This window comes from Maylandia zebra, linkage group LG1 (genome assembly GCF_041146795.1).
Source record: "Maylandia zebra isolate NMK-2024a linkage group LG1, Mzebra_GT3a, whole genome shotgun sequence".
Lineage (NCBI taxonomy): Eukaryota > Metazoa > Chordata > Actinopteri > Cichliformes > Cichlidae > Maylandia > Maylandia zebra.
Window position 1 is genome coordinate 21,340,486 of NC_135167.1, and position 25,359 is coordinate 21,365,844.

A 25,359-nucleotide genomic window follows, 5' to 3' on the forward strand; every position below is an offset into this window, starting at 1 on the left:
GTCCATAGGGTTCGTTCCAAAGAGGGAAAATTGCTTAAATGATGTCACTTTCAACTGGCTGCCACGGCTGAACTATTTGATAGTTGAATCACAGTTTTGTAATTACATCATCAAGTTCTATTATTACAGGCTCTTTTTTTTTTTTTAGTGTGAGCCTCTTTTTAAATCACTGCTCACTGATGCCCTTAACTGGGCACAGCTAAAGGTTAAAACAGAGCAGCCCCTTGTTGAGTTTATTGTTTATTGTCTTTTTGCAGAGAAATATAATCTTGAATTGTGTTTAATACTCTCATTAGTGTTTCTTTTTACTGCTGTGGCAGGGCGAAGTCGTTCTTATTGTTTGAAATCCTTAAGATGTATTGAAATAAACTGGCTTTTTCTATGTTGTCGGAATTATAAAAAAATACCTGCAACAGTCTGAATATCAACAGAAATGTTTGATGAGAAATACAACAACAATAAATTATGTGGAATGGATACCAAATAATTGTAAATGTATGTGTTCTTTTATTTTTTAAAATAGCAACATGTGGATTTGTTCCCTAAACTTGGGGATAACAAAAAATCTTTTATTTTGAAACCTTTTCGGCATGCTGTTCTTTATTGACCCGAGCATAATGGAGTACAAATAGTCACGTCCAAGGCCTTTCTATTGGTGGCATCTACAGGGAGCAATCCTTTTTTTACAATTCCAAGTAGAGGGCAGGTGAGTTATTTCTTTGGCTGTGTTTTACACATGACTGTATTCCTGCATATTATGGAGAAGACTATAAAAAGTGCAGACCCACTTCCCTGCTCAAGAGACTTATCACACTTTGTTCCAAGTTGTTCTCACACATAAACACACATTTTTGGTAATTCACAGTTAAGGGAAAAAAACCACTGGATCTCAGTTTTAGTTCTGTTTCCATACCAGTATATTTACTGCATGAGAAGATGAGAGGTCTTCTGAATTGTAATTTGAATAATGTGATACAAGGATACCAGAAAAAAGTAGACACACATATTTGCATGCTACATATATACATGTATATATAGTATAGACGCACACATATACTAATGTGAGTTTGCAAGCACGCTCCATCTTTCTGGGCTGGCACGTCCAACAGGAAACTGACTAACAGTATTATGTGACACCATGGAATGTTCTAGGGAGCAGCAGCCTAGCAGCACTGACCTACACCCAACAACAATACCTCTTTTTGTCCTGCCTTTCCCTTAAATTCTCAGCTCCCCTCTCAAATGCAGGTGTGGTGCTCCACAATAAACATTTTTCAACAGTCATAATTAAAAGAAATGAAGTCAGTGTTCCTTAGCACAAATCAGAGCACTCCTGGGAATGACACTATTCCCTCTATACAGGGATCTGGGAAGAACAGCATGCTTCAATACATGCCAACTCCCATGTAACTTAAATTTGCAAATAGCATTTGACTGGTGGACCAGTAAAAATCTGGGGGGGAGAGGGTTTGTAGCATGTATTTATCAAGTATCAAGTGTGGCAGAATTTGATTCAACTGAATAATAATTTATGGATATCTGTCTGTCTGTCTGTCTGTCTGTCTGTCTTGTCTAGTCTTTTTTGCCATCAAGGAAAAAGATGGAATGCACTAAAAGAAATTGCCTTCTAACAATGACGTATTTTCAAATCTAATGCACAAACCCTTCATCAATTCATTAGATGTAATATCCTTTAAGATATTACAGAGTTGGTTTTCCCCTGCTCGTCCTAATGTAAGGGATTTGAGGCTTGACACAGCTTCATTGGGGTTTCAGCCCCACAGCAGGAAGAAGATAAAAAAAAAAGGGGGGGCTTTGCGGGGAAAAAAAATCACATCGCATTAAAAACAAATCTACTGGGGGATCCACCAGCAGCTTAAGTGAGCCAAGACGATTAAAGGGTCAGTGGTCATAGACTGCAGGTTGAACGTACCTGATGCCACTCACCTTGGTCCACAAGAGGCATTGCCAACACCAATCTTTCAAACTCAAATATGTACACAGGAGACACTGTGAAGGTCAATACAAAGTTACAATACATAATGTCAACAAGCTCAGTGGATCTTCTGGCCTGTTTAGCTATTCTTGCTGTACATAACCTCAGGAGAATTAGACCTTTCTTCTCCAAGCTCTGGGCAGCTATTAGCCTAGTTTATTTGTAAATTAACCTACAGATAGCTGAAATTTTTGTAAAGGTAACCAGACCATCATAAAAAGTCCTCTACCAGGTGACATTGGGTAGTTCTTTCTCCACCTGCATGATTATTTTGTATCTGTTTGTGATTCTATGCAATAAACTAACACTAACACATCTTTAAAAAATGCAACACGCAAAACTAATGACTGTTACTTCTGTTGTAATGCTTTGCATTGGCTGCAAAAAAAAAATAAGGCACCATGTACATAATGTTTATATAATGTATATTTTTGATGTCGCAAAAGTGAAAATTACTGGAGAAACCTGTTGAGAACACATTTCCCGCTTGTAGTTTTTTTTTAGTGAAGCACTGAGGGTGGACTGCAGTGACTCAACATTTCACTGTATCAATAAGGGCCTCTCTCTTTCCTCTGTCTGGTGTCGCTAGTGGTGACTGTGAGTGGCTCCCCAGCCAAAGACCTGCTTTATCAAGCAGCCAATTTAACAAGACAGCTCCTTTCATGCTTCTTGGCTTCTCCAGTGGTAATGGATTTCCTCAATGAGTGTCTCTCTTTCTCCAGGTTTCACACTTTTCTTTCTGTACTGCTGGGCCCCACTCCAGATCAGATCTTCTGCCACTAACTTTGATTTCTTAAGGTAAGTGATCCATCGCTCCAGGCCTGACCATTGCCTGAAACCTGGCCTCACTTTGGCTCCCTGTGCCTGATATTGTACACTCTAATGCAAAGTGAAGGAGCACATCTAAGTAGCCTGTCACTCCACCTCACGCCTCACCAATCCACCCACCTATGCCTACCCTGTCTCCTAGTCTTTCTCGCCACCTCCTTTAGTTTCCAAGCTGCCCAGCTGGTCTTTATTTCCAGTGTTTGTAGGGAGTGTAAACAATATGGTGATATTACGGGCATTAAACAAGCTGATGATAGTTTGGGCACATTAATGAAGACTAGTACTTTTGGGGGAGGGGGGGGGGGGTGACATCGTTTAATAATAGCGAGAAATGTTTTTGATAAACCCCCATCATTCTGCCGTTCATCTTTAATCTGCAACCTGAGACCAAGTTTGATGAATTCCATTTCCATTTGCTTTCTTTCGACTACACCAGTGTGTGGTGTTTCTGCTCAAATTTTGATTGTTTTCAGGACTTCCATACTTTCATTAGGAACTGAAACTAGAGAGTTGAGGAAATAACGCATGTATATTTTTGTTTAATTGGCCAGCACTGTTACTCATTCTAGGCCTACTGAACATGCAATTAGGGTGAGTGTTTGTCAACATGAAAGAATAAGTTCAGGATCAAATTATAGGAAACACAGATAATCTGGTACTTCAACGCTCAGTGGCCTGCCATATGATCTCTAAAACCAAATTACTGCTGGCTTTCTTGTAGGCTAGCAGATGGCTTCGCTCACACTGTAATCTAAGCCAAGAGCAAACTGGCAACTTATGCAATAGTGACATTTCTGCTTGATCCTTTTGTTCATTTACAGTTTGGCTGACTAAAATGTAAAGAACCTTGTTCGATGTCATTATCAATTAAGCAGATGAGTGGCCTGGAGTTGATTTGGGGTGTGGTGCTTGCATTTGGAAGTTTTTGCTGTTGGGTGGGTTTTTTATGTTTTCACAGCTTGAGGATGGCTTGTTTCACACTGCATGGAGTATGAAACACCTGCATGGAGCTTAACCCAATTGACCATGTATTTTCCTTGTTTTCACATACATGGTGAGCTCCTTTGATTGCATGTTTAGAGCAAAATTTTGCAAGCACCACACCTCAAATCAACTCCATACAATATTATTAGTGACAAAATCTACAGTTTGGTGCATCCTGAGAAAGAAAGAAAGCACTCGTGAACTCAGCAAATCAAAAAGACCTGGACGTCCACAGAAGACAACAGTAGTAGATGATGGGAGAGTCATTTCCATGGTCATGAGAAACCCCTTCACAATAGCCAACCAAGTAAACAACACTCTCCAGGAGGTAGGCGATATTTGTGATACAGGACAGAAGCAGTCGAAGGAATTCTGAGGTCTTTTAGACAAGGGAGGGTAGGGCTAGTGGTAAATGACAACCATGTTTGATATGTGCTGGAACAGTACTGTCTTCAAATATGTAGTCAACATATGCACAGTTGATTCAACCATGGATTCACTTTCAGTTGAATTCAGATTTATTTTAGTGCCAAATCACAACAACAGATGCCTCGAGGAGCTTTATATTGTAAGATAAAGCAGAGATCAGAGGACGATGGCCAGAATGCTTTGAAAGGCAGTAGTAACTCAGACAAATTCTTGTTACCACAAAAGTATGCAGAAGAGCACCTCTGACACACATCACATCATCCACAGCTACACCAGCATTAGACTATACAGGGTGTCATGCCTGTCAGCTATGAACAGGACACTACAGTGGACAGGAGAAGATGGGAAGATGGGTTAAAGTCTTAATTTCTGCTGTGACATTTAGATGGTCATGTCAGAGTGTGACATAAACACCATGAAAGCATGGATCCATTCTCCATTTCATTAACAGTTCAGGATGCTGCTGCTGGTCGTATATTAATAGTGTGAGGGAACATTTGGGGTATGGTCAGATATTATTTCCCCCAACTTGCATCTATTAGTAACCAAGTGTATCAAGTATAGTGAGTAGTGTTTAAATGCCACAGGCTACCTGAGTAGTTTTGCTGACCATGCCCATCCCTTTTGGACCATATTGTACCAAACTTCTGATTACTGCTTCCAGGAGGATAATGAAACATGTTACAAAGATCAAATAATCTCAAACTGGTTTCTGACACATGACAGTGAGCTCGCTGCACTCCAAGGGGCACCAGATCCAGATCTCAATCCACCTTTGGGATGTGGTGGAAAAGTAGATTCATATCATTGATGTGCAGCTAACAAATCTGCAACAACTGTGCTGTTGTACTGCTGCTATCATGTCAATATAGAGCAAAATCTGTGAAGTAAAATCTCTTTCCATCTTCTCTTTGAATCTGTGCCATGGAGAATTAAAACAGTTCTGAAGGTAAAAGGGGGTCCAGTCCATTATTGCCACCTTTACCTAATGAAGTGGCTGGTGAGTGCACATACCTATTAATACATAGAGGTAATGGAGGGAAATGCTCTAACCCACTGGTTTACATATTGAGACTGTGAATGAACGAAAATCAAAAGTTGTTTTTCAGGTCATTTCTTTCCCTTAACACAGTGGCTCATAGGAACAAGAAATCAGTTTAACAGAGACAAAGATGGATAGAAGCAAATTTGACATTTCTGGACTTTTAAGACTGCTTTGAAAGAATAAGAGAGAAGAATTTTGAAACACACACACTGCACTTCTTTCTCTTTGATATTCATCATCTACTTGAGCATAAATTTGGCATAGCTTGAACTTTACACAAGCAAGTTAAGAAAATATCATGAAGGCTAAAATCAGAATAAAAGCCCCTGAAGCAGGCTTTGAAAACCTGCGTTCACCCTAACTGTATTTTTTATTAAAACCAAAACTCGGTCAGCAGAAAATATCACACCAAAACAAAAACCAAATACAACACAAAGTAGAACGAAATTGCTCTGTCACACATACTTGTGAATTACTGTACACCATGTAAAGTGCAGGTTCTTAGCTGATGGTGTTTAATAAGTTCAACCTGGGAGCCCATTGGCTCGCTACAGGACTGATGGCCAATTTAGTCAGAATAACCTTTTGTGCACCGGTTATTGTTTCTGATTGATTTGACGATAACAGATACAAATGGATAATTGGTTCCATTATTTGCTCTCCACATGAACTTTTCCTGTAAATAATCAAAGCCCTCTCAAACATGATTGGTCAATAGAACCCGGCCTTCAAGCAGACCACAAAGCGGAAAGCTTCAGGTACAGCAAATTTTGTCTCTTGGCTACATATTCATATGCAGATGTCTTCAAAGTATAAATTTTCATATTTGCAACCATAGCAGCTCAGGTTACTTCATTAATATTAGCCTTTGGTAGATACCATTTTTAGCATCTCACCTGCATTCACAAACTTAATGTTACTTAATGCATTTCTTCAGCAAATGCCATCAGAGCTGATCTTCTGGTTGAGGCGAACACGATCTCACGCTCTTTTCTATCTACAGCGTTTGTGCTAAACGTTTGGCATGATGCTTCCATGTGATTCTGAGACATTAGTTACAGCACACTGTTTCCACTGCAGCATAAACTCACTTTAATTATTTGTTTCTTTAATAAAAGTGTCACCAGTTGTTTGCCATAAGCAAAAGATTTTTCCAAACACTGTGTGAATCTAGATGTTAATCTGCTTTTTGAATGTCCCTAGGAAAAATCGTAGTCTTTTGGTGAATCATGCAGCAATTAATCCATTAAACTTAAATGCTCAAGTACATTTGTAAGTTTAACCGCAAGAGTTACCAAATGGCAATAAAGCCAGTTCTCAAATTCAGTCTTTTTTTTCTTGTTTTTTTTTTTTTATTCCTGAAGTGAATTTTAACAGCTTCCATTTCCCTTCCACATCTTGTCTTGTGAATGCTCACTCATAATCATACCTATATGTGAGGCCTATAATGGGGGACAGAGTCACAAGAAAACCAGATGACAGCTGTTCCAGGGAGCCAACATTATATTTCAAACCACACACCATTACATCCTTAACTGTAGGAGCCACATTGAGAACACGGGGTCTGGAAAAACTGCATTACAGTTTAGCGGACTAGTTTAAAGCTTTTAAACCCAGAGTCTTAATATGAAACAGACGGCAAAAGTTTGATTTTGCTGCATCGATTCCAGAAGCGAACATGTGTCTCAACAAGGTGCCAAATTTCTGACAACTTAGATATTCAGGGCACCAACACTATTTATCCCACGAATTAACAACATAAATGGATTGCAATAATTCATTCAATCTTTTTTTTTTTTCCACTGCACGGTAACTTTTAAAAAAGTGAGTGAGATTTTCTTTTTCTCCTTTTATTTTTTTGATACAAGCGCTTTTATATCTTTGGTGCACAAATCCACAGCGGTGATAACTGCCAAATCCTTAAATGAAATACCCCATACTTAGCTGCAAAACCAATAAACTGATAAATTAATACGTTTCAATATGATCTCAGTTCCTTCTTTCTCTTTTCATGTGTAATGCACATTATATTGCCAGCAGCTTAAATAAATAGGAGGCTTCTCTCTGATGTTCATTATTAAGATATTTTCCGAACTCTATGCCACTGGAACATTATATCTTTCCTCCCTTTTCCCTCACCCTCTTTCTTTAACTTACATTTATGTTGCGATGCATTACTTTGCCGCATCTGAAACATAATTCAGAATCAGTTGTCACTACTTGTAATTTTTATTCCTTAACCTTTCCCATGATGCGTCTAATACTGACATTTCACTATAACTACAATTTTGTTTTTTTGTTTTTTCAAAATATCTCAAACCCAAAGGCATTTTTAAAAGAAATGTTTCTTTGTCTTAAATATCTACTATGGCTAACAGTCTGAATGACTGAAGGGTTCTTTATTCTAAGCATAATCACATGTTGGATATTTGAACAAATTGTGTTTTTGGCGCTTTCGTTTTAATTGTGATTGCTCATAAGGCACTGAGGCTGAATATTCTGGATGTTCCTGTGATCTTTCTCAGCGTTTATAATTTGCTGTCCAGTACTGAGGCAGTGGCATATAATGAGACTTATTAGAATTACACTAGATATTTAAAAGGCAGGGTAAATCAAAAGACTTTGCTACCTCTGGGTTGAGGGTAATTGAGCTAGCTGGCTGTATTCTGTAGCCAGCTATCTCAATTACCCTCAGTAGCTCTGTGGGGACTGAGAAACAAAGCCGCATTAATCATGCCACTATAATTGATACTACGACTAGTTTTTGTTCCACTGGTCATGCTGCAAGCATATAAATCCTAATAATAGCATAGTTCACAACTTTTCTTTGAGTCTTACAAATAAACTGGTTTTAATGAACGGTGAATATGACATCTGATTGGATGATAATACAAAGACAATGCATTCACTTCAGAGCTCTTAGCTGTTTGGAGAACCAGTAGGAATTCATCTGTAGTCTTGTCAACATTGGGAAAGAAGGCTCTAAGAAATATATGCACATCTTTCAATTAGTTACATGTTCCAGGTAGTAATTATTTGCTCTAAATAATGTATGTATTTTCAAAATCTCACTATTAGTACTGCATTATCAATGAATACTTCAAATCTGTTGTTATAGCTGCATTTTTAACTCTACAGAAACAAGTTCTTGAGGATATTTTGCTCACATCATTAGATTAGATTACCATTAAACCATTGCATCCTTTTCAAGTAGTGGGTATTTTTTCTGTCACATTTGTGTTGTAAATGTATGTTGGCATAGTGGTTGCAGTAACACCTGGGGCCACTATGCCAAGCTACAACACTTGAATTAATAATACTCAACCCTACCACAACTAAAGTTACATTAACCTGACCCGTGGTGCCGTTCCGCTCTTTGAAATGTGACTCATTTCAAAAAGAATCCATCACTGTGTGTATATATTGCATGCATCGTATGATTTTGTTTCTTTCTATAACTCAAGCTTTTAATTTTTTCGTATTATTTTTTCTTTCTTTCCCTTTCCCCCCTTCCTTTAACTTTTATACATGTTGGGGGGTTTTCGTGATGCATTCATTTGCAGCATCTCAACACATAATTCGGTATTGATTGTCACTGCTTGTAATTTTTTCCTTAACCTTTTTTATGATCAAAGACATCATTTAGCCTGCTCCCCATCCTGCGTGGTGCATTGATGAAGATTTTAAGTGAAGCAGAAGAGATTTTGTTTTGACCAATCTTAATCCATTAGAAACGGATTTTCACTACCGTACTGAACTTCCCTTATCGCAGCATCAAATGTGCATAAACTTTTTTGCCATTGTGTAATATTTGTGCTTTGAAATCAGTTCTTTTCTGTTTGTAACCGATGCTTAAAGTATGACTGCCACAGATAGAACTTTGTGGGTCGTGTACAAAACATGGTCATGCCAACTTAGTGTGCTAATGAATGGATATATGCCAGTGTAACAGTAATCTGTGTGAGCATCTCCTTTGATGCATCTTCGAGCAGAAAGCTCTTAAACAAAATGTTTGAAGTGTCTGCCTGTGTAATAATGATTTGTAATTCTCTTGAACTAATACAAAATTTGCTGGTAAAATTTTTTTGAAATAAAAATAAATTGTGCCCCGAGGGTCAGGCCAAGATTCAAAAGAAGATCACCCAAGAGCAGCAAATGATTTAATAAGCCACCAGCTCCACCAGGGCATGGAGAAAAGCAGAACGGAGAATTTTAAAGTGTGCCTAATTAACATCAGTTTATTACTATGTCAATCTCTTCAGCTGGTGTGTGAATAAGGGAAGGGTTCAGAGACGTAGAACTGCTCTGCTTAAATATATGGGATAACACTTAACTCCTTGGGTTAACGTGAAAGCGTTATCTCAACCTCCACGTGCAGAAGCATTTGCATGTGTCGCTTTTGCTACAGAAACAAAAATTATGAATCTCATCACAATTGGCTTTTCTTGGCTTTGTTAAAAAAAAAAAAAGTCATTAAAAATAGAAAACAACTTCCAAGATGTTTCCATCACCATTATTCCTCAAGGAATGACTAAATGAATATTTAATGTCATGTGCATCTATATGATTGCATACTAATTATTAGAACTCAAATGCTTGACAAACTTGGTGTAATATAATTTGTAATATGTTGAATTTGCAGAGGAGACAATGTTATCTTCCACTGGATTTTCATCACCGCTACTGTGTTAAATGGTAATAGTTATAAGATAAATAAAAACCAAACTGGAATTAAGAAATAAAGCAAAGTAGAAGGAAAATACAAGTATATCGATGCAGGCCAAAAATATTTACACACTCCAGTACTGCTCTGGTGTATATAACTAAATATTGTTCTTACCACTTAGCACTACACAAATTGGGAATGTAACTGTGTTCTTATTCCCTGTCATTGCCTTATCTTTGGTTCCTTTTGTGTAAATACTTGGTGGACTTGCAGGCGTTTTGACAAGCTTAAATTGCAGATTCTCATTTTAACAGTGGGGTTTCTCCGGTCCTGTATGTTTCTTTGGCCTCCTGGATTGTCTTGGCAAAATAAATACCGGTAGGCCTTTCATCTGAAGGCATGGTGGCTGCAGCAAAGCTCTGCGGTGAAGTAGAGGGCAGGGATCTTGCGTCAGCTTGCTGTCTGGACATTAAGTCACTTGTAAACTTAACCACATGTTTCATAACATACATGAGTACATTAGGTAATTCATCCATGAAATCATAATTGAAATCACATTGAGATGCAAGAAGCGGCATTTAAAGCTTGACTGACGATCAACAACAGCAACAGTTTGGAAATGGGCACGCACAAAGACTAGATCTGCCTGCTGCCGCGCACCGTTGGAGTCATTACTCAGTCAACTTCAAGTAATAATAATTTAATGATTATTTATTACTCATTTCAAAAATAATTGCTTATTACTTCCTGAGAGAAATCTGTTGAATAATTTGTCATATCATCACTTTGTTTCACACTATAATTGTATTAAAGCTTACCTTCAGACCTAATATGTGATTCACCGCTATGTGCTGTGTGACTTTTGTAACTGCGTTTCAGTGATATTGACTAATATGATCAAATCACAACCCAAATGGGTATTTAAAGAAAAAAATGCTTGTTATCATAGACCTGAACATTATGTTTAAAAGGATAACTGAACGGCATCACGTTCTTCACTGAAAAACACAGTTTGTCGTTTTTGCTTTATGATACCACGAGCCACCAAACTTTACTTTTGTCATAAAGTACTGTGCAAGTGTTGAGCCTCCCACTGTTTCTGATACTTTGTTAGGAAAATGAAACATAGTTGCAACAGTTTATTGAAACATGTACAAACATACATGGAAATACAGAATAAAAGGCAAGAACAGAGCTTGTACACAAATCTCAAAAGTGAATATTTGGCATAAACACCTTTATTCTTAAACACAGCTTCACGGTTTAGGTCCATGGGTGAGTGTATTTCATTGTTTATTTTTCTACCCAGGTATGGTTTTACTGCATTGACAGTGTGTTTGGGATCATGGTCATAATTAAATACTTTCCAGATGGTAATGCATGGTGGATCAAAATCTGACTGCACTTTTCTGTATTTGCAATTCCATCCCCTACCTCACTGGCTGAAATGCAACCTCCACCTATCGCGTGACCTCTTTGATACATGCTGATGATGATTTGAAACACAAATTTCAAATGTGGATTCATCACTCCATAAGACGTGTGTCCACTGATTTTGTGTGACTTGGCATACCTCAGTCTTTTCTGCCTGTTTCCCTTCCTTAAGAACGGCTGCTTGATAGCCATGTTTCCACTGAGACCATTCCTGATGAGGCTTCAGTAAACGGTAGATGAATCCACTGAAGTTTCAGATGTACCCCTCGGGTCCTATGTCAGGTCTTCACTGGATTTTATTTTCCTGTGTCTTAAGGACATGACTATAGTTTTTAGGCTTGCTGCTTTTTCTTCCGTCTGGTGCTTGTCCAGTTTTTTTTAATGATACACTACAAACCATGCTGAACTATATCAATTGCTGGGCTACGAGCTCACTGAGAACCACCATGTTGGTGCAAAAATACAATTTTATTCCTTCAACCAATCTAATTGGGGAAAAAAGGCTGCTACTAACAAAGTATCTGAAGATACAATTTAAATTTGTCATTTACTAAGTTAACAGTTATGTGTAGACACAACACTGGTTCATCTCTTTGGTTAGGTGTAATTTTCGGCCTTGAATAATCTCATAGATCAGTGTTAAGCAGCAAAACAACAACAACAAAAAACCTGAAGAACTATTCCTCAAGACCACTTTAAAAAATTGTAGCAAAGTCTGGATCCTTGAAAGCAAAATATTAAGAAATGAGAGGTTGGCTCGAGACATTTTAACATTACTGTCGCTCAGAGAGCAAAGACATTAAATCCACCCTCCACCCAACACAACCCATTATTCAACTGTTTAATTTAACATAATCTTGATGACTGATTTAATGTTACACTTTTGAATTTTAAAGTGGTATACATTTTTATGATGACAGATTTTTTGTGTGTATTATAACTCCCTGACCCGCCGTCATACACTAACTGCTTGAAAGTCTCTTGGCACCGTTTCTTTAGCCTACACTCATGTTTACAACAAAGGGAATCCCGTCTATTTACATAAATAAATCTGGTGCCAATAGGGAGTCCAGCACAAAGTGTCTGCATCCGTAAGGTAGCAGACTTTAATCCCCAGCAGAAAAGGCAACATCACCAAGAGCTTCTGCTTCTATGCTTTCATGTTAAATTCATGGTGTAAGACTTTTGTCTGTCCTGCTCACTGATATACTGTGTTTGCACTTTGTCTCTGCGAGTATTTTTGTGATGGTGGTAATGATTTAACATGGCTTGTTCAAACATCAGGACAGTACTGCTGTACACAAGATATAACAACTTCATAGACAATATTTTAATATTACTCTGGAATCTATTTTTGTGCATTTTTTTAAATCAAGCACACACACACAATTATGGGCAATTTATATGCACACTGTAAGATATTTAAATCCTGCAGTAAGTATTCGGTTTTCTGTCCTCACCTTAAATAGAAAAATAACAAAAAACATGTTTTTCATTGAAGACAGAGATTGCAAAATCTGGTTGAAATATTTCTGTGAAGGTCGTTGAATTTGTAGCACTTGGGCATTCTAACTTCACATTCCTGCACGTGTATTACATGAGATTTCTCTTTTGGTATCTCATGTTTTCTTCATGTCACTCTTAACATGAAACTACATACGTAGCTATTAAATCAAAAGAAACATATTGAGTAAAACAGACATGCTCGCATTTTAATTACTATCTAAATTGAGAAGTATGCTTGTTAACATTAAAAGTGCGCTTGCACATTCTAAACAGAAACCTATAGATCATGAGACAGCTGCAGCGATACAACCATAAAGAAAGCTACACAAATCATATTCACTGAATTACACAAATTACAGATGTAACTGAAAACATCTGAAAACGTGATGATGAATCCCCCTTTTTTAAACTTCTGGCTGATAAACCATCAGACTACATTGGGAACGTATTGGGCTTGTGAAAAATGCATGAATTACTAATTAATGAGGCATTCTCGCAACATTTCCATATTCATAAAGGTGTGTAATTCACATATGCATGAGAGAGCTCAGTGATAGCTTAGCGAGAGTAACGCATATTCCAAGAAAGAAAAATCTTTTTTTTGTTAAATTTTTCAAAAAAGCTGAGGGAGCAGAGATGCTTTTAAAAAAACATTACGCATTCATTCTTCCCTACAGACGTGCAGTCAAATGCTTTGGGAGACAAATGCACTGAGGAGATGCAATGATGTGAAACATATGCAAAATTACATTTTCTGAAATATTGTCCCATGTGGATTTTCAAAAGTTCATTTAGCAACCCAGTGTTCCTAACAACTGTGCTCAGAAAATCTGATTTACAGAGACAGAAATATATTTTCAGTATCATCTCTGTTTGAGAAGAATATGTGTCTATGTGACATCACTCGTGGCAAAATAATAAATAACTTAATTTTTTTTTAAATAAATCTAATATTTGGGAATTTTATCTTTGGGGGGTTCATGTATTACATTTAAAATTTGAGTCTGTGACATGATGCCTTGTTCTTTAGGTATCTTTGAATGCAGAATAATAATAATAATTCATAATTAAATTAACATTAATAAAAATCATTAGCTCATTATCATTTCCTTTTTTCAGCATGGCTAAATCAGCCATTAGCTTTGCTATGATGTCAGCCTTTTGGACACAAACTCTTTCAATGAAGCAGGTCCAAGATGGCTTGGCCGGAATTGTGGCCTGTCCCTCATTTGAAAGGGCCTCTCCATTGTTTCAACATTCTCACAAGGGCTTTGTGAAAGCTGTCCCAAATATGGGTCAAAAAGCACAAATAACATTGAGATGGTTCCTAGGCTTTCCTCACAGCTATGCACCAAAGAATGACAAGTCCAACAAAACCATGTCGAGTTTTTCATCCTATGCAATTGTCTTTTCACATTAACTCCAAGCTGGGCCTTTTCAGCTAGGCCAGAGTTGTGTCAGGCCTACTCGGAAACAGACCAACTATAGCAGCAGGCTTGGCCTGTTCAAAATACCATGCACTGAGTCACTCCTTTATTTCATTGTAATGGCTGTTGGATGCATTGTACAAAATATCTAAAGAGAAAGAACCCAAAGTACTGTTAGAAGTGAGATTCATCTCTGTGGCCAAAAAGGACAAATTTGATTCAGAGTGAAAGCCTTGTGCATTGTTTTACTCAGCAACAGGAAGTAAAAAGGAAAAGCTGAACTTCCCAAGGTGATATACAGGCAAACACATACACAACCAAAACAACAACAGTTAACTAAACAGCCACTAAATGTGGCTTTGACATGTACGTTACCTCTACCATACACCAAAATTGAAAGAGGTGTTTGCTGTCTTTCATAAAGTCAGAAATATTTCTAAGAAATAGACTTTGACCTAATCTTTTTTTAGACTGTGAACAAAAGGAGGATGAAGTTCGTCAAAGATGCAGAAAAGCTTATAACCATGTTCGCAAATTTTCAAGATACTTAAGTTTGAGTTTAACCTTGTAGGACTTTTGGAAGGCACTTCTGAGCATCAGGCGCAGGGTTTTGGCAGCTGCACAGGGAGCCTGGTGGGTCAGCCCTTCTCTGCGAGCTGCTACTCTACACTAATCTATTTTAAACCATCTGTGAAATTAGCAAGATTTCCTAAGTCCTTCACCTCCAAGGATTAAAACATTGCTAAGGGTGTGGACTGTTCTTACATACTGTTCTCATATGCATGTTTGATGACTCTTGAGATCAATACCAGCTTCTTTTTCCCCCCCTCTTTTTTTCACCTGCACTTGAATTGGATTGAAATAAGAAGCAAAAAAAATGCTAAACATCTGTCTGAGAACCACAGAAACAAATAGGAATAAAACGGTGTTTACGATAACTTAAACCGAAGCTTGAATACCAGGAAAAGAGAAGCTTTGTGTTACATATTTTTACATACAGTAACATCAGGGAGTTCAGCCTTCGCTAAAAGAGCCATACCTAGGCATGCAGTACGTCTGCCAAAGCCAGTACAAAGAAGTCATGAGTCAAATCTAATGAGAAAATCAGATAAATAGCAGCTGTTCTTGGGGAAATGGTGCTGTCTGACAGATTCACTGGGTGCAGCGGCTGTAGCATTGAGCAGATCCAAATGAGTAAAATATTGTTCCAAGCGCCCCTCACTGCTTTCCTTCCCTCCGGTGTTTAGTCATCAGAGTTGTGAAATAGCCGCCCCGCCGCTACACGACAGAATTGCGGTATTAATTATTGTGCGCTGTTCACACATACACATCTTTGTACCACAGTGACAGTTCATTCAGAAAGGCCACTTACAAACAGCAGTTTTACTTACCTCAGCCAACCAGCCCGCCAGTTAGTCCTCACACCTCTTATTTAATTATTTGTAGATAAAATTCATTCACATAGGATTTAAAAATAAAAACGGAGTGTTACAGTTACAACTAAAAATTAAACTCCTGTTAAACCGTAACACACGCGACATGAACAGTAATGTAAAGACAAATACCCGAAGCAAAGAGCTTTGTCTATGCTATTAGATTTCATGCAGGCTGGGGAAATTATTAAGATTTACTGTGCAAAGTATATGTCTAGTTTTTCCATTTACTGCTAGAGAGCGCTTACACAGGCATCTATTACAGACACAGCCGTTAACTGTAGTTTTCCTTTGCTCTTGGGAAGGAGTGGTAAAAGATGAAGTGAATGATTAGGACAACAAATTTTCCCGAATGGTTAAAAAAGACTTTAGGTCCAGGCAGTTATATTTTGTTGAACTGATTTCCTTTTCTGTAGATGAATAGGCTAGCACTGAGCTAGAACAGTAAGTGTATGCTGATTTGTAATAACACTGACTTCAAATTTATTTGCAGTGTTTTACCCCGTGCATGATGAAGGAAGCAGGGTGTAGAACTCATGATTATTATGATGATAATGAGCATTAGATGGCAGAGATCCAGTGAAGAGTGATGGGCATAGCCTGGGCTTACAAGTCTCGCGATGACCTCTGGCTCTGGCACACACACAAACACCTGTCTCAATAGGCACACGCACACGCACACATTCACGCTACGAGCCCTCTGAATGCCTTTCATGAGGTCAAGGAACCTTTGAATGTGTACTTTCACAGATTGTTCTTAAAACCAAACCAGGCACAAATCCTTCTTTCGAGATGAACCTAACAAACTGTATGTTGTGTCTTATCAATTATACCCTTTATTTCTCTTTCTATTAAACTGATACCAGTTAGCTGTGTTGCTGTTTATCCTTCAACATACACCAGCAAAGGTCTGTCTCTCCTGAAGGAACAGGCTGTGATTTTGACTGTGATTAGTTAAAAAAAAGTCACTGCATAGGGATAGTTTTGGTTTTTGATTGGCTGATAAAGGTGAGCTCACCACTGTTTGCCCTTTTTGCCTCCTGAAATTTGTGTCTTAAGAGGTTTAACAAGTAAAACTGCCAGTCTGCCACAGCCACCTGCACTTCATGTCCATTTAACCCACTGATGTATCAGTGTCTGCTATGGCTGCACAAGCCATCCAGTATTCCAGCAAGGGTGTACAAAAGAAGAGGTTTTGATGTGTTTATAACAACTTAATTTGCTAGTCAAACAAATGAAAATTTAAATTAAGGCTGATAAACTGGAGTGTTGCTAACATTAGAGGTGCTAACGGTAGCCTTCTGTTCTTGAATATTCGAATTGTCTTAATTTATAATGCCAGTAAGATTATATACGGTCTTCTTTTTCTTCTTCTTTAAAGCCACCAAACTCAGGGTGCTATTACAGAGACTGGCCTTCTTGGCACACCCCCTTCTAAGGTTGAAATAGTAAGGAAAATTGTAATGTCAGTCAAATCCTGGTTCAGAAAATGCTGGTACTGAGGTAAACAAGGTTGATAGACTTGAATGCAGAGACCATTGGTAAAGGGATTGCTGGGGTCCAAAAACACATATGCCATGGTTTTGCCATGAAAGAGGTCCGCATACCGATCGTCTTCAGTCATGTTTCTATTCACATATTTTTGTTGCTGACCAAAACGAGTTGGTAAGTTCGGTTGAAATGTTTCTACCTTGTTGTACCTTTCTAAGCTTTAATCTGGGACCATAACTACTTTTATTCACAAGTGGTTGTGTTATCCTGTTAAATTAACAGATTAAATTAATATTGTTACAGAGGCACAGGACTAATGATGGCTGCAGACTAGCTCTTACGTTAATGTTATCATGTAATTATTAGCTGCTACCCATTTCCTTAATAATAACGTAACAGATGGGTAATATTAATAATTGCTAACCGTTAACTGGCCAGATTAATGTTTATGATAATGCTTTAATACGTCAGTGTCAAAACAGGGGCTATAGGGAGTGCATGAAATTCTTCATAAAGACCAGGATGTCTTTAAGATGCTTCACAAAGATTTTTTGTGCTACTGTTCACATGGTTTTCTGTGTCCAGCAGTGTGTGTAAAGATGGAGGTTTCCATCCAAGTATCAATTATTTAATAACCCTACATTCTACTGAAAGAAATGAGTACTTTGGAGTTTTCAGAATTTTGGTATCCAAAGGTACTGTAAGTATCAGCTCTGGCAACATCCTTAATCCAGTGCAGTTGTATACAATGTTATTATAAAATGATTACATCTATCCATCCATCCATCCATCCATCTGTTTCCATCAGGCAGAGACCAAAAATGTTGAATTCTCTCTCAAAACTTTCTTAAAATGTTATAAATGAAGAAGTATCATCAAAACAGCAAGGCTGGTTTGATTTCATGTCCATAATTGTCTTCAGTTTGATTACTTGAGCATCAAAATTGACTTATCAGTTGAAGACAGCGATTCTACCCCCCAAAAAAGAGATTCATATACTGCTGTCATTGTGGAGCACAATGATGCCAACGGTGTAAAACGACATCAGCTAACTGTTCCCCAGCCCTCGGTTTTCTTACATTGCAGACTTAAAGAATGTAACAAACGCCTCGACAATACAAATGATTACACAAATCTTAAAACAAAATGTCTCTTTAATTTGTAAGTGTCAACAGCAGTACAAAAGATGGAGTGATGTGAGCTTTTTGTAACACAATTTCTGTCTCTTTTACAGAAAAGGAGGAACTTCTTGAGGTAAATGAGCTAAAACAGGCAGTTATTGAGCCCACTGCTGCATTGTTACAATGGACAGAGATATTACAGAAATATGGTGTTACAATATGTCTGAATTGATCCTGTGGGGACAATTTAATCATATACAGTATACACATTCTTAAGGTGCCTAGATGCACCCAGTGTGTCCATCATCGGTTTGTTTTTACTTGATATAGTGTATTAATACTACCAAAGCCAAAGAAATTGCTTTCCACACACACACCAATGTAAAATTATTCACCTTAAGTTTACCTCACGTCAATACTGCACATGGAAACCAAAGACTTGCTGATGTACACTTTGAAGCCAAGCAAAACAAAACAAATATAAAATAAAAAAACAACTAAGTAACATTTTAATTTTTTTTTCTTTTTAGCAATAATATCCCTAGCAAATAATTGACCTTTTGTACTGTATAAAGAACAATGTGAACACAAACGTGATGGCAACATTTTTTTTTAAGTTGAATTAAAAACTTTACATTGGACTGTACAAGATATTATGATAAACTATTTACATATTCCGACATAAACTTTTTTAAAGCAGCAACAGACACTATTTAATTCATTTCTCTAATAACAGCCAAAACAATACTTTCCATGGGCCTAGGTACCTGCCAGAGGAGGGGGGGGATAAGAGATTTCTAGGCGGAAAATTGTATCAGGCTGCCAGCAATTTCAAAACAGTGGCTCCAGTGATAGAAGAGCCCCACACAGTGTTGCTTGAGAAACAACGCTAAAAAGCAAAGTACCAAAGACGTCTATAAATGTCATCCTGAACAAAAAAAGTTTACACTTCTGAACAGCAGCTACCATGTCAGTCCAGCATGTCAGTGAATTGTGCTGATTAAATTAACACAGAGAACATTCCCACCATATACACATCACAAATTTCAGACGGAAAAAAAAAATAATCAAATTACAGTAAGTAATGTTGAAACCATTTGTGAGTCTAGCAATTGGAAGAAAAGAAACAAATTGTGAGGGCTACGTTTTCGGGATGGCTGGATAGTCATGGACATGTTCATTAAAAATTGGCAACATACAAAAAGATGGCAAGTAGAGAATTAACTGAGAAGAATGCACAATCTGTGAATTTTGCCACATTGAAATAAATTGAAATAAATACTTGCACGCTCCCACATTTAAAACAATAAAAAAATCATTTGTGTTTGAAGCAGTCATTCATAAAAACATTTGTTTGTTACATTAATGTCAATGCAAGCCAAATGCATGCAGACTCTTTTTTTTTTCAGATTTTGCACTCATTAAAAAAAGTGCCACATACTATGAGTGCTATTCTAAACACAAAGCACAAGTGAGCATTATACAGCATACCGTTTAAGTTCTATGATGATTGGAAACACACGATTTAATAATTCTTTTAAGTGCTTGTTGTCTGAATAAGTACCATACTCGTTACCAAGTTTAGCTTTCGTTGATTATTCAAATTGTCTGGGGAGCATCATGAAAACATAAGCGAGTGAGGTTCGTCTTTTTGTTTCAGGACCAGTGCTGCTCTCTTCTAATAAGGAGGAAAAAAATAAGCATCTACATGAGGTACAGTGACTTGTCAGGTTTTAAAAACATGAAACCACATACTACAAAAAAAATAAAACAGCCAAATACATAACTTATACTTCACTAATGAACAAAAATATATTTCCTATGTTGTATTTACAATTAAATCTTAATGAGATGGAGAATTAACTGAAAACTATGTTTAGCTCCAATTCATTAAATTGTTTGTTCTTTTTTTTTTTATTATTCATCTGATTGTCCATGATGTCTTTAACTCAAAATTTTAGAGCCAGCAGTGGCAAACAATAAATATGTCGTGCAATATACAATGCACTGAAGTCTGGTTTTTCATGGCTCACTGAGCCTGCTGTTGAATTTCCTGCTCACTTTTCTTGTGCTGAGTCTCTCCTCTAGGCAGCCCTGAAGATTAAACAAAGTGTCCATTCATCACATGTGTCTTTGCATAAATAAACAAAACAAGCAGACAAAAAAAAGAAGAAAAAAAAAAGACTCAAATCTGGTAACTGTGAGAGCAAACCCACGTGAGTCCAACTGGGGAATTTTGTTCATTCGTGTTGTTTTTCCTCAAAACAGCTTCACATTAATCAGAATAGATAAAAATACAATTTATATCCAGTGCTTATAACACTTATGAAACATTGTCTCTTTGTGAGTTCTCGTTGTCATTATTTTCTTTCTTTTTTTGTTCTTTTTTTTTGTCCTTTTTTTTTTTTTTTTTTTTTTGCTATTTAAGCTCAGTCAAGTTTCAGTTCCATGAAGAGTCCTTTTTAACTACCAGCCCACTAAAGTAGTGTGGCATAGTCATGAAAATATTTACAATCGCATACAAATACATCTAACCGCCAGCAAACAGGAGCAAACAGTTTAGAAATACCAAACAGGTTGACTTGGAGGGAAATCCACTTGGGTTTGTTTGTAGGAGAGCATCTTCATGACGTGTTCCTCAAAATGAGAACAATATAGAAAAGATGCAATGGAAAATAATAAAATCTGAATTATCTATGAGGTAATAAAAAGGGGAAAACATGACTTAATATAAATATGTCCAAAAGTTTAAATGATATAAGCCAGCATCTGATGGGTAATAACAATAAGAGTACAGAAGATAAGAGAGCATTAAAGAACCGTCTGTACCAATTTGAGCTAGGAGAAAAATGCAGTGACCAGCAGTGAGCGTCTTGACCAGTTAAAGCTCGTGACGAGATATTCATGTCCTCCAAAAAAGCTCTGCACGCTCTCTGAAATGGACAGGTTCAAGGGCATGGGAGGGGAATAGCTGGACTCATGCATTAATAATGCTGTATTTCAGATGATACCCAGTCGTCAGTCATTTTAATAATCCCCCACAGCTTGATGTACTTGTTCCATCTGCTCGCCAGTGCCTGGTGATTGGGCCAGGGTGGGAGCCCTGTTGAGGCCTTATTTCCAGCACTTTGATGGAGAGCACAATGAGCGACACACACACCATTTTTATTGTTTCCCATCCTTCCCTGGTGTTTTCTCCTTCTCTGAGCCAGATGGCGCCCCCTGGGTGCTGAGGTTGCCACAGGCTGGGGTCAGAGCAGGGCATGGCAGGGAGGAGAGCCACTTAGACCTTCTGCCCTGTAAAGAGGATCTGAGTCTCAACATCAAGGCCTTGACCGCTAGATGAGCTTTATCTATCTGCCGTCGCTGGAAGGTCAGGACTTGTCAGGTTTGAAACTTACATTAAGACTGAGTTGCCTCTTTTCTGATTCTTGCATTTAGTCTGTATTTTTTGAAGTGCAAACAATGAGAGCAGTATAAAGCTGATCAGATTATTGTAAATGTTTCAAAAGCCTCATAGGTGATAGAAGGTTTATAAGTGCACTAATTAAAAAATTGTGTATTTTATCCTTTGTATATGAGTCTTTTCTCTATGTCCTTGCAAACTGTCATTTCTTTTCAAGACTACTTCAGTAATCAACTCATTGCATCAACCCGATGACCGTGCTCTCCTTTAAGACTTCTTAGTGTCAGTTTAAGATTTACAATGTCTAAAAAGAATTAAGATCAGAAAAAAAATTACGTTTTAAGACCTAAGACTTTAAACTTGCCATCCAAATGGGGCTAAAGTGTTTAACAGAGCGCACTGTAGCTACACATTGTACAACATCAATTTAAGATTGTAATGCCACCAAAGCTGCCTTTCGCTACTGTTCCAATCCCACAGATTGGAGGCCTTTGGCCCTTTAGCATTCTGGCCTGATTACAATCACTCTGATTAAGATCTTGGTGAGTCAGAGTGGACTGCAGAGCTGGAAATAAGTGAAGGATGCCACGGTGCTCTGTGTGGACAGGGATGAGGAAATGAAAGGGCTGGCTTCATTGATGATCACTGCATTGGCCTCCCCAAAGAACAGCTAGCATCACAAGCTACCGTCGACAGATGTAACATATTGTAACCTCCTGCAGAGCTTGCTGCTTCCAAGTTCCTGAGTTTAATTTGTTTATTCTGTTTGGGTAAATTAAAGAAAGACTGGATGATGAAGCTGCATTAAGAGATGAAGAGATTGTCTAAGACTCAAAGACTTGAAACAACTTGAAATGTTTGGCACTTGCGCACTAAATTAGGTTGTTTTGTAATAACAAAAAGAAAAACACAATAATAATAATAATATTACTGATAGTAATAATAATAATGTGTAATTAGCCTCTGTACTACGTTGGAATCACTCCTTATCATTTTGAGATATTTTGTTCATATTTATCTCTTGATTAAAAACATTCACAAGCTGTTGGCTGGCACGCTATACCTGAGTGAGAATATTATTCCCATCTTGAACAGTTAGGTAATGTAGCAAAATCATCTAATTGAAGAGGAAAAGAAGGTAAATGACAGTAAGAATTACCTAGGTTCATATCAAAGGTTGTAATTTCAAGTTGTCTTTTGTTTTAGGCAATAACCTAATTGTCTATATGTCCATGATCTTAACAAAAAATAAACAATGAGATAAAAAATATATATATATGTATATATATATATAAATTACCACAACCAAACTGCTTCACACACTTAAAGAAACACTTAAGACCAAATAGCTTTTGATTCAGATGAAGCCACAGCTGCATGCTGGCTTCGATATGATAAATCATTATTTTTTTAAACATGTTCAAACCTTTTGTGGTGTAGTTTTTGTTTTCTTTTGTTCTTTCCCTCCCTCAGATCAGACCAGCCCTCTGGGCATCCTCCTGTATGAGTACTGTTTCTGCACTGGCCTCTTCGGTTAAAAGGTCTCAGTTGGCACTGACTGGCTCTTGTGTGTCATTTTCACTGCTATAGTCTGATTTGGGCTCGTCCTCAAAATCTTCGTACATGTCCATTTCATCCTCGCCATTGACCGGCTCGCTGTTGTTCACCATGCCAGTGGGCTCTAGCTTCATGTTGTAGGTGCTCTGAATGACGGGAATGGATGGCTCAGGACTCGCTGAGGCACTTGAGCACTCCGATGTCATCTGAGGTGAGGGTGTGGTGGTCGCCATGGTGATGGCCCCAGGGTAGACCATGCTGGCGCTTGTGGTGATGGGAATCTGCGGTGGCTGCCTATATGTATAAGAAACACATACATTTATATTAAATGCAATCAGTTTTCACGACGCACTTGATTAAAAAGTGATCAGCATAATCGGAAAAAGAGCACACGGAAAAAGCGCTCAGTGGTGCTCATAGTGCGATTGCTGCTTAGGTTGGTGGCTACATGTCTCTAAAGTGCGTGATTTTTTTTCTTACAGCACTTAAACTGAGATGGCTGGATTACGGGTTTCCCACAGCAGTCTGCTGTAAGCCAGCAGCTCTGTGAAAATGATTTGGAAAAAGAGAGGTACTCCTGACAACTCCCGTTTTGAGCCGCTCAGAAACACTACCCAGTTTATTGGTGACATAAAACCAATACGTTGCTCCTGCTGCTCTTTGCTGCTTTTGCGCTGGATAATTGATACTCCAGCCACTGAATCTTATGACTGACATGGGAACACCTGGAGAAGGACTCTCCTGATAACCACAAACAGTAAATTAAAGTGTTAAGCCTTAGACTGCTGCTGTCCACGCTTACGTAAATATACACGTAGAGCTTATATATGTAATAATGTCTGTATTTGGTGCTCCATCAGGAGATTACTATTGTCTTAAATTATTAGTAACCCTCTGAATTAAGCTGCTGAGTTAGCAACAGTGGTTAACTCAGCGTTCACTTTTGCAAACACTGCTTTGCATTGCATGCACATGTTTTCTGCATTTTCTTGTGTATTACGTATGGCAAGGCTGGGCTAATCACAACTGTGTACTTACCCCACAGTAAAGAACTGCCTCATCTCTTGTCGCCGTGAACGCATCATCTGTTTGTACTCTCCGATGCGGAGTTTTTTTCCGTCAATAATGCAGGTCCTCTTAGGCCGTGGTTTGTACTTGTAGTTTGGGTACTTCTCTAGATGAAGCTTACTTAGACGAGCCTGCTCTTCATAGTAGGGCTGTTTGTCCTGGTTAGACATGGACTTCCACCGGGAACCTACACAGCACAGTACATTCAGATTTTCAGTAACCAGAAAAACTGTTTGTGATAGTAGGAAACTGCAGGAATCCATTGCTCTTAAACATAACCACTAATTGAACAAAATAAGCAGAGAGGTGGTGACCTTGCACTTATATAAAATAACCAATAATGCAATGTGAAATTCATAGTCCTTTACTTTTTACTACATTGCATCAAGATTTAATTTAATACAGTTACCCCTAATAAGGGTGGACGTTTTCTAGAAAAATCGCATGCATAGATTTACTGTCTGCTGCACAACAATCTCTTGATAGCTCTGCATGTGCACATTATCTGAAACCAGAGGCAGGCTTTTTCCTTACTGTCAAACAGTAAGGAACAACAAGCTGGAGTAGTAAATACTGCAGCTCGGTGAAGTGCCCTACACTGGCATGGATGACAGCACTTTTAACAGCTCTGATGTATGGACTCCAGTGTTGAGGGGACAAGACCCATTTAGTCTCTGTCATTTTTCATGACAAACACTTATGCTAGTGATGGGCTATAAATCCATCTGTATGCTGAGGCGAACTGATGCACAGTGGTCTACGAGATAACGTGCATACTCTCTTTTTTAGACGCCAGACACTTTCTAAGATATATGCTTTTCCGAGTGCAATAAACCCATGAGAATGAGCAAAACTGAAAAAAAGCCTGGTAAGTCAGTGTTGGAGAAACACCATTAGTAATTGAAAAACTCAGATTGACTACAGTGCTCTTGAGCATGTCAAAAGCTATGAAACAAGCTGTGGTTCTA

The 25,359-nt window shown here is 38.0% G+C and overlaps 1 protein-coding gene across 9 annotated transcripts in view; it reads right to left on the reverse strand.

The window, feature by feature from the left end:
- Positions 1-18,373: 18,373 nt before the first annotated feature.
- The window catches only part of sox6 (SRY-box transcription factor 6), a 131,870-nt gene continuing 124,884 nt past the window's right edge, over positions 18,374-25,359 (reverse strand). For all 9 annotated transcript variants that reach the window (XM_012917024.4, XM_076883173.1, XM_023154693.3 and 6 more), the window contains 2 exons: positions 24,362-24,578; positions 18,374-23,617 (listed from right to left, as the gene is read on the reverse strand). In XM_012917024.4, coding sequence (XP_012772478.3) covers positions 23,311-23,617; positions 24,362-24,578 — 524 coding nt within the window. In that variant the 3' untranslated portion in view covers positions 18,374-23,310. The remainder of the gene's footprint in view (positions 23,618-24,361; positions 24,579-25,359) is intronic.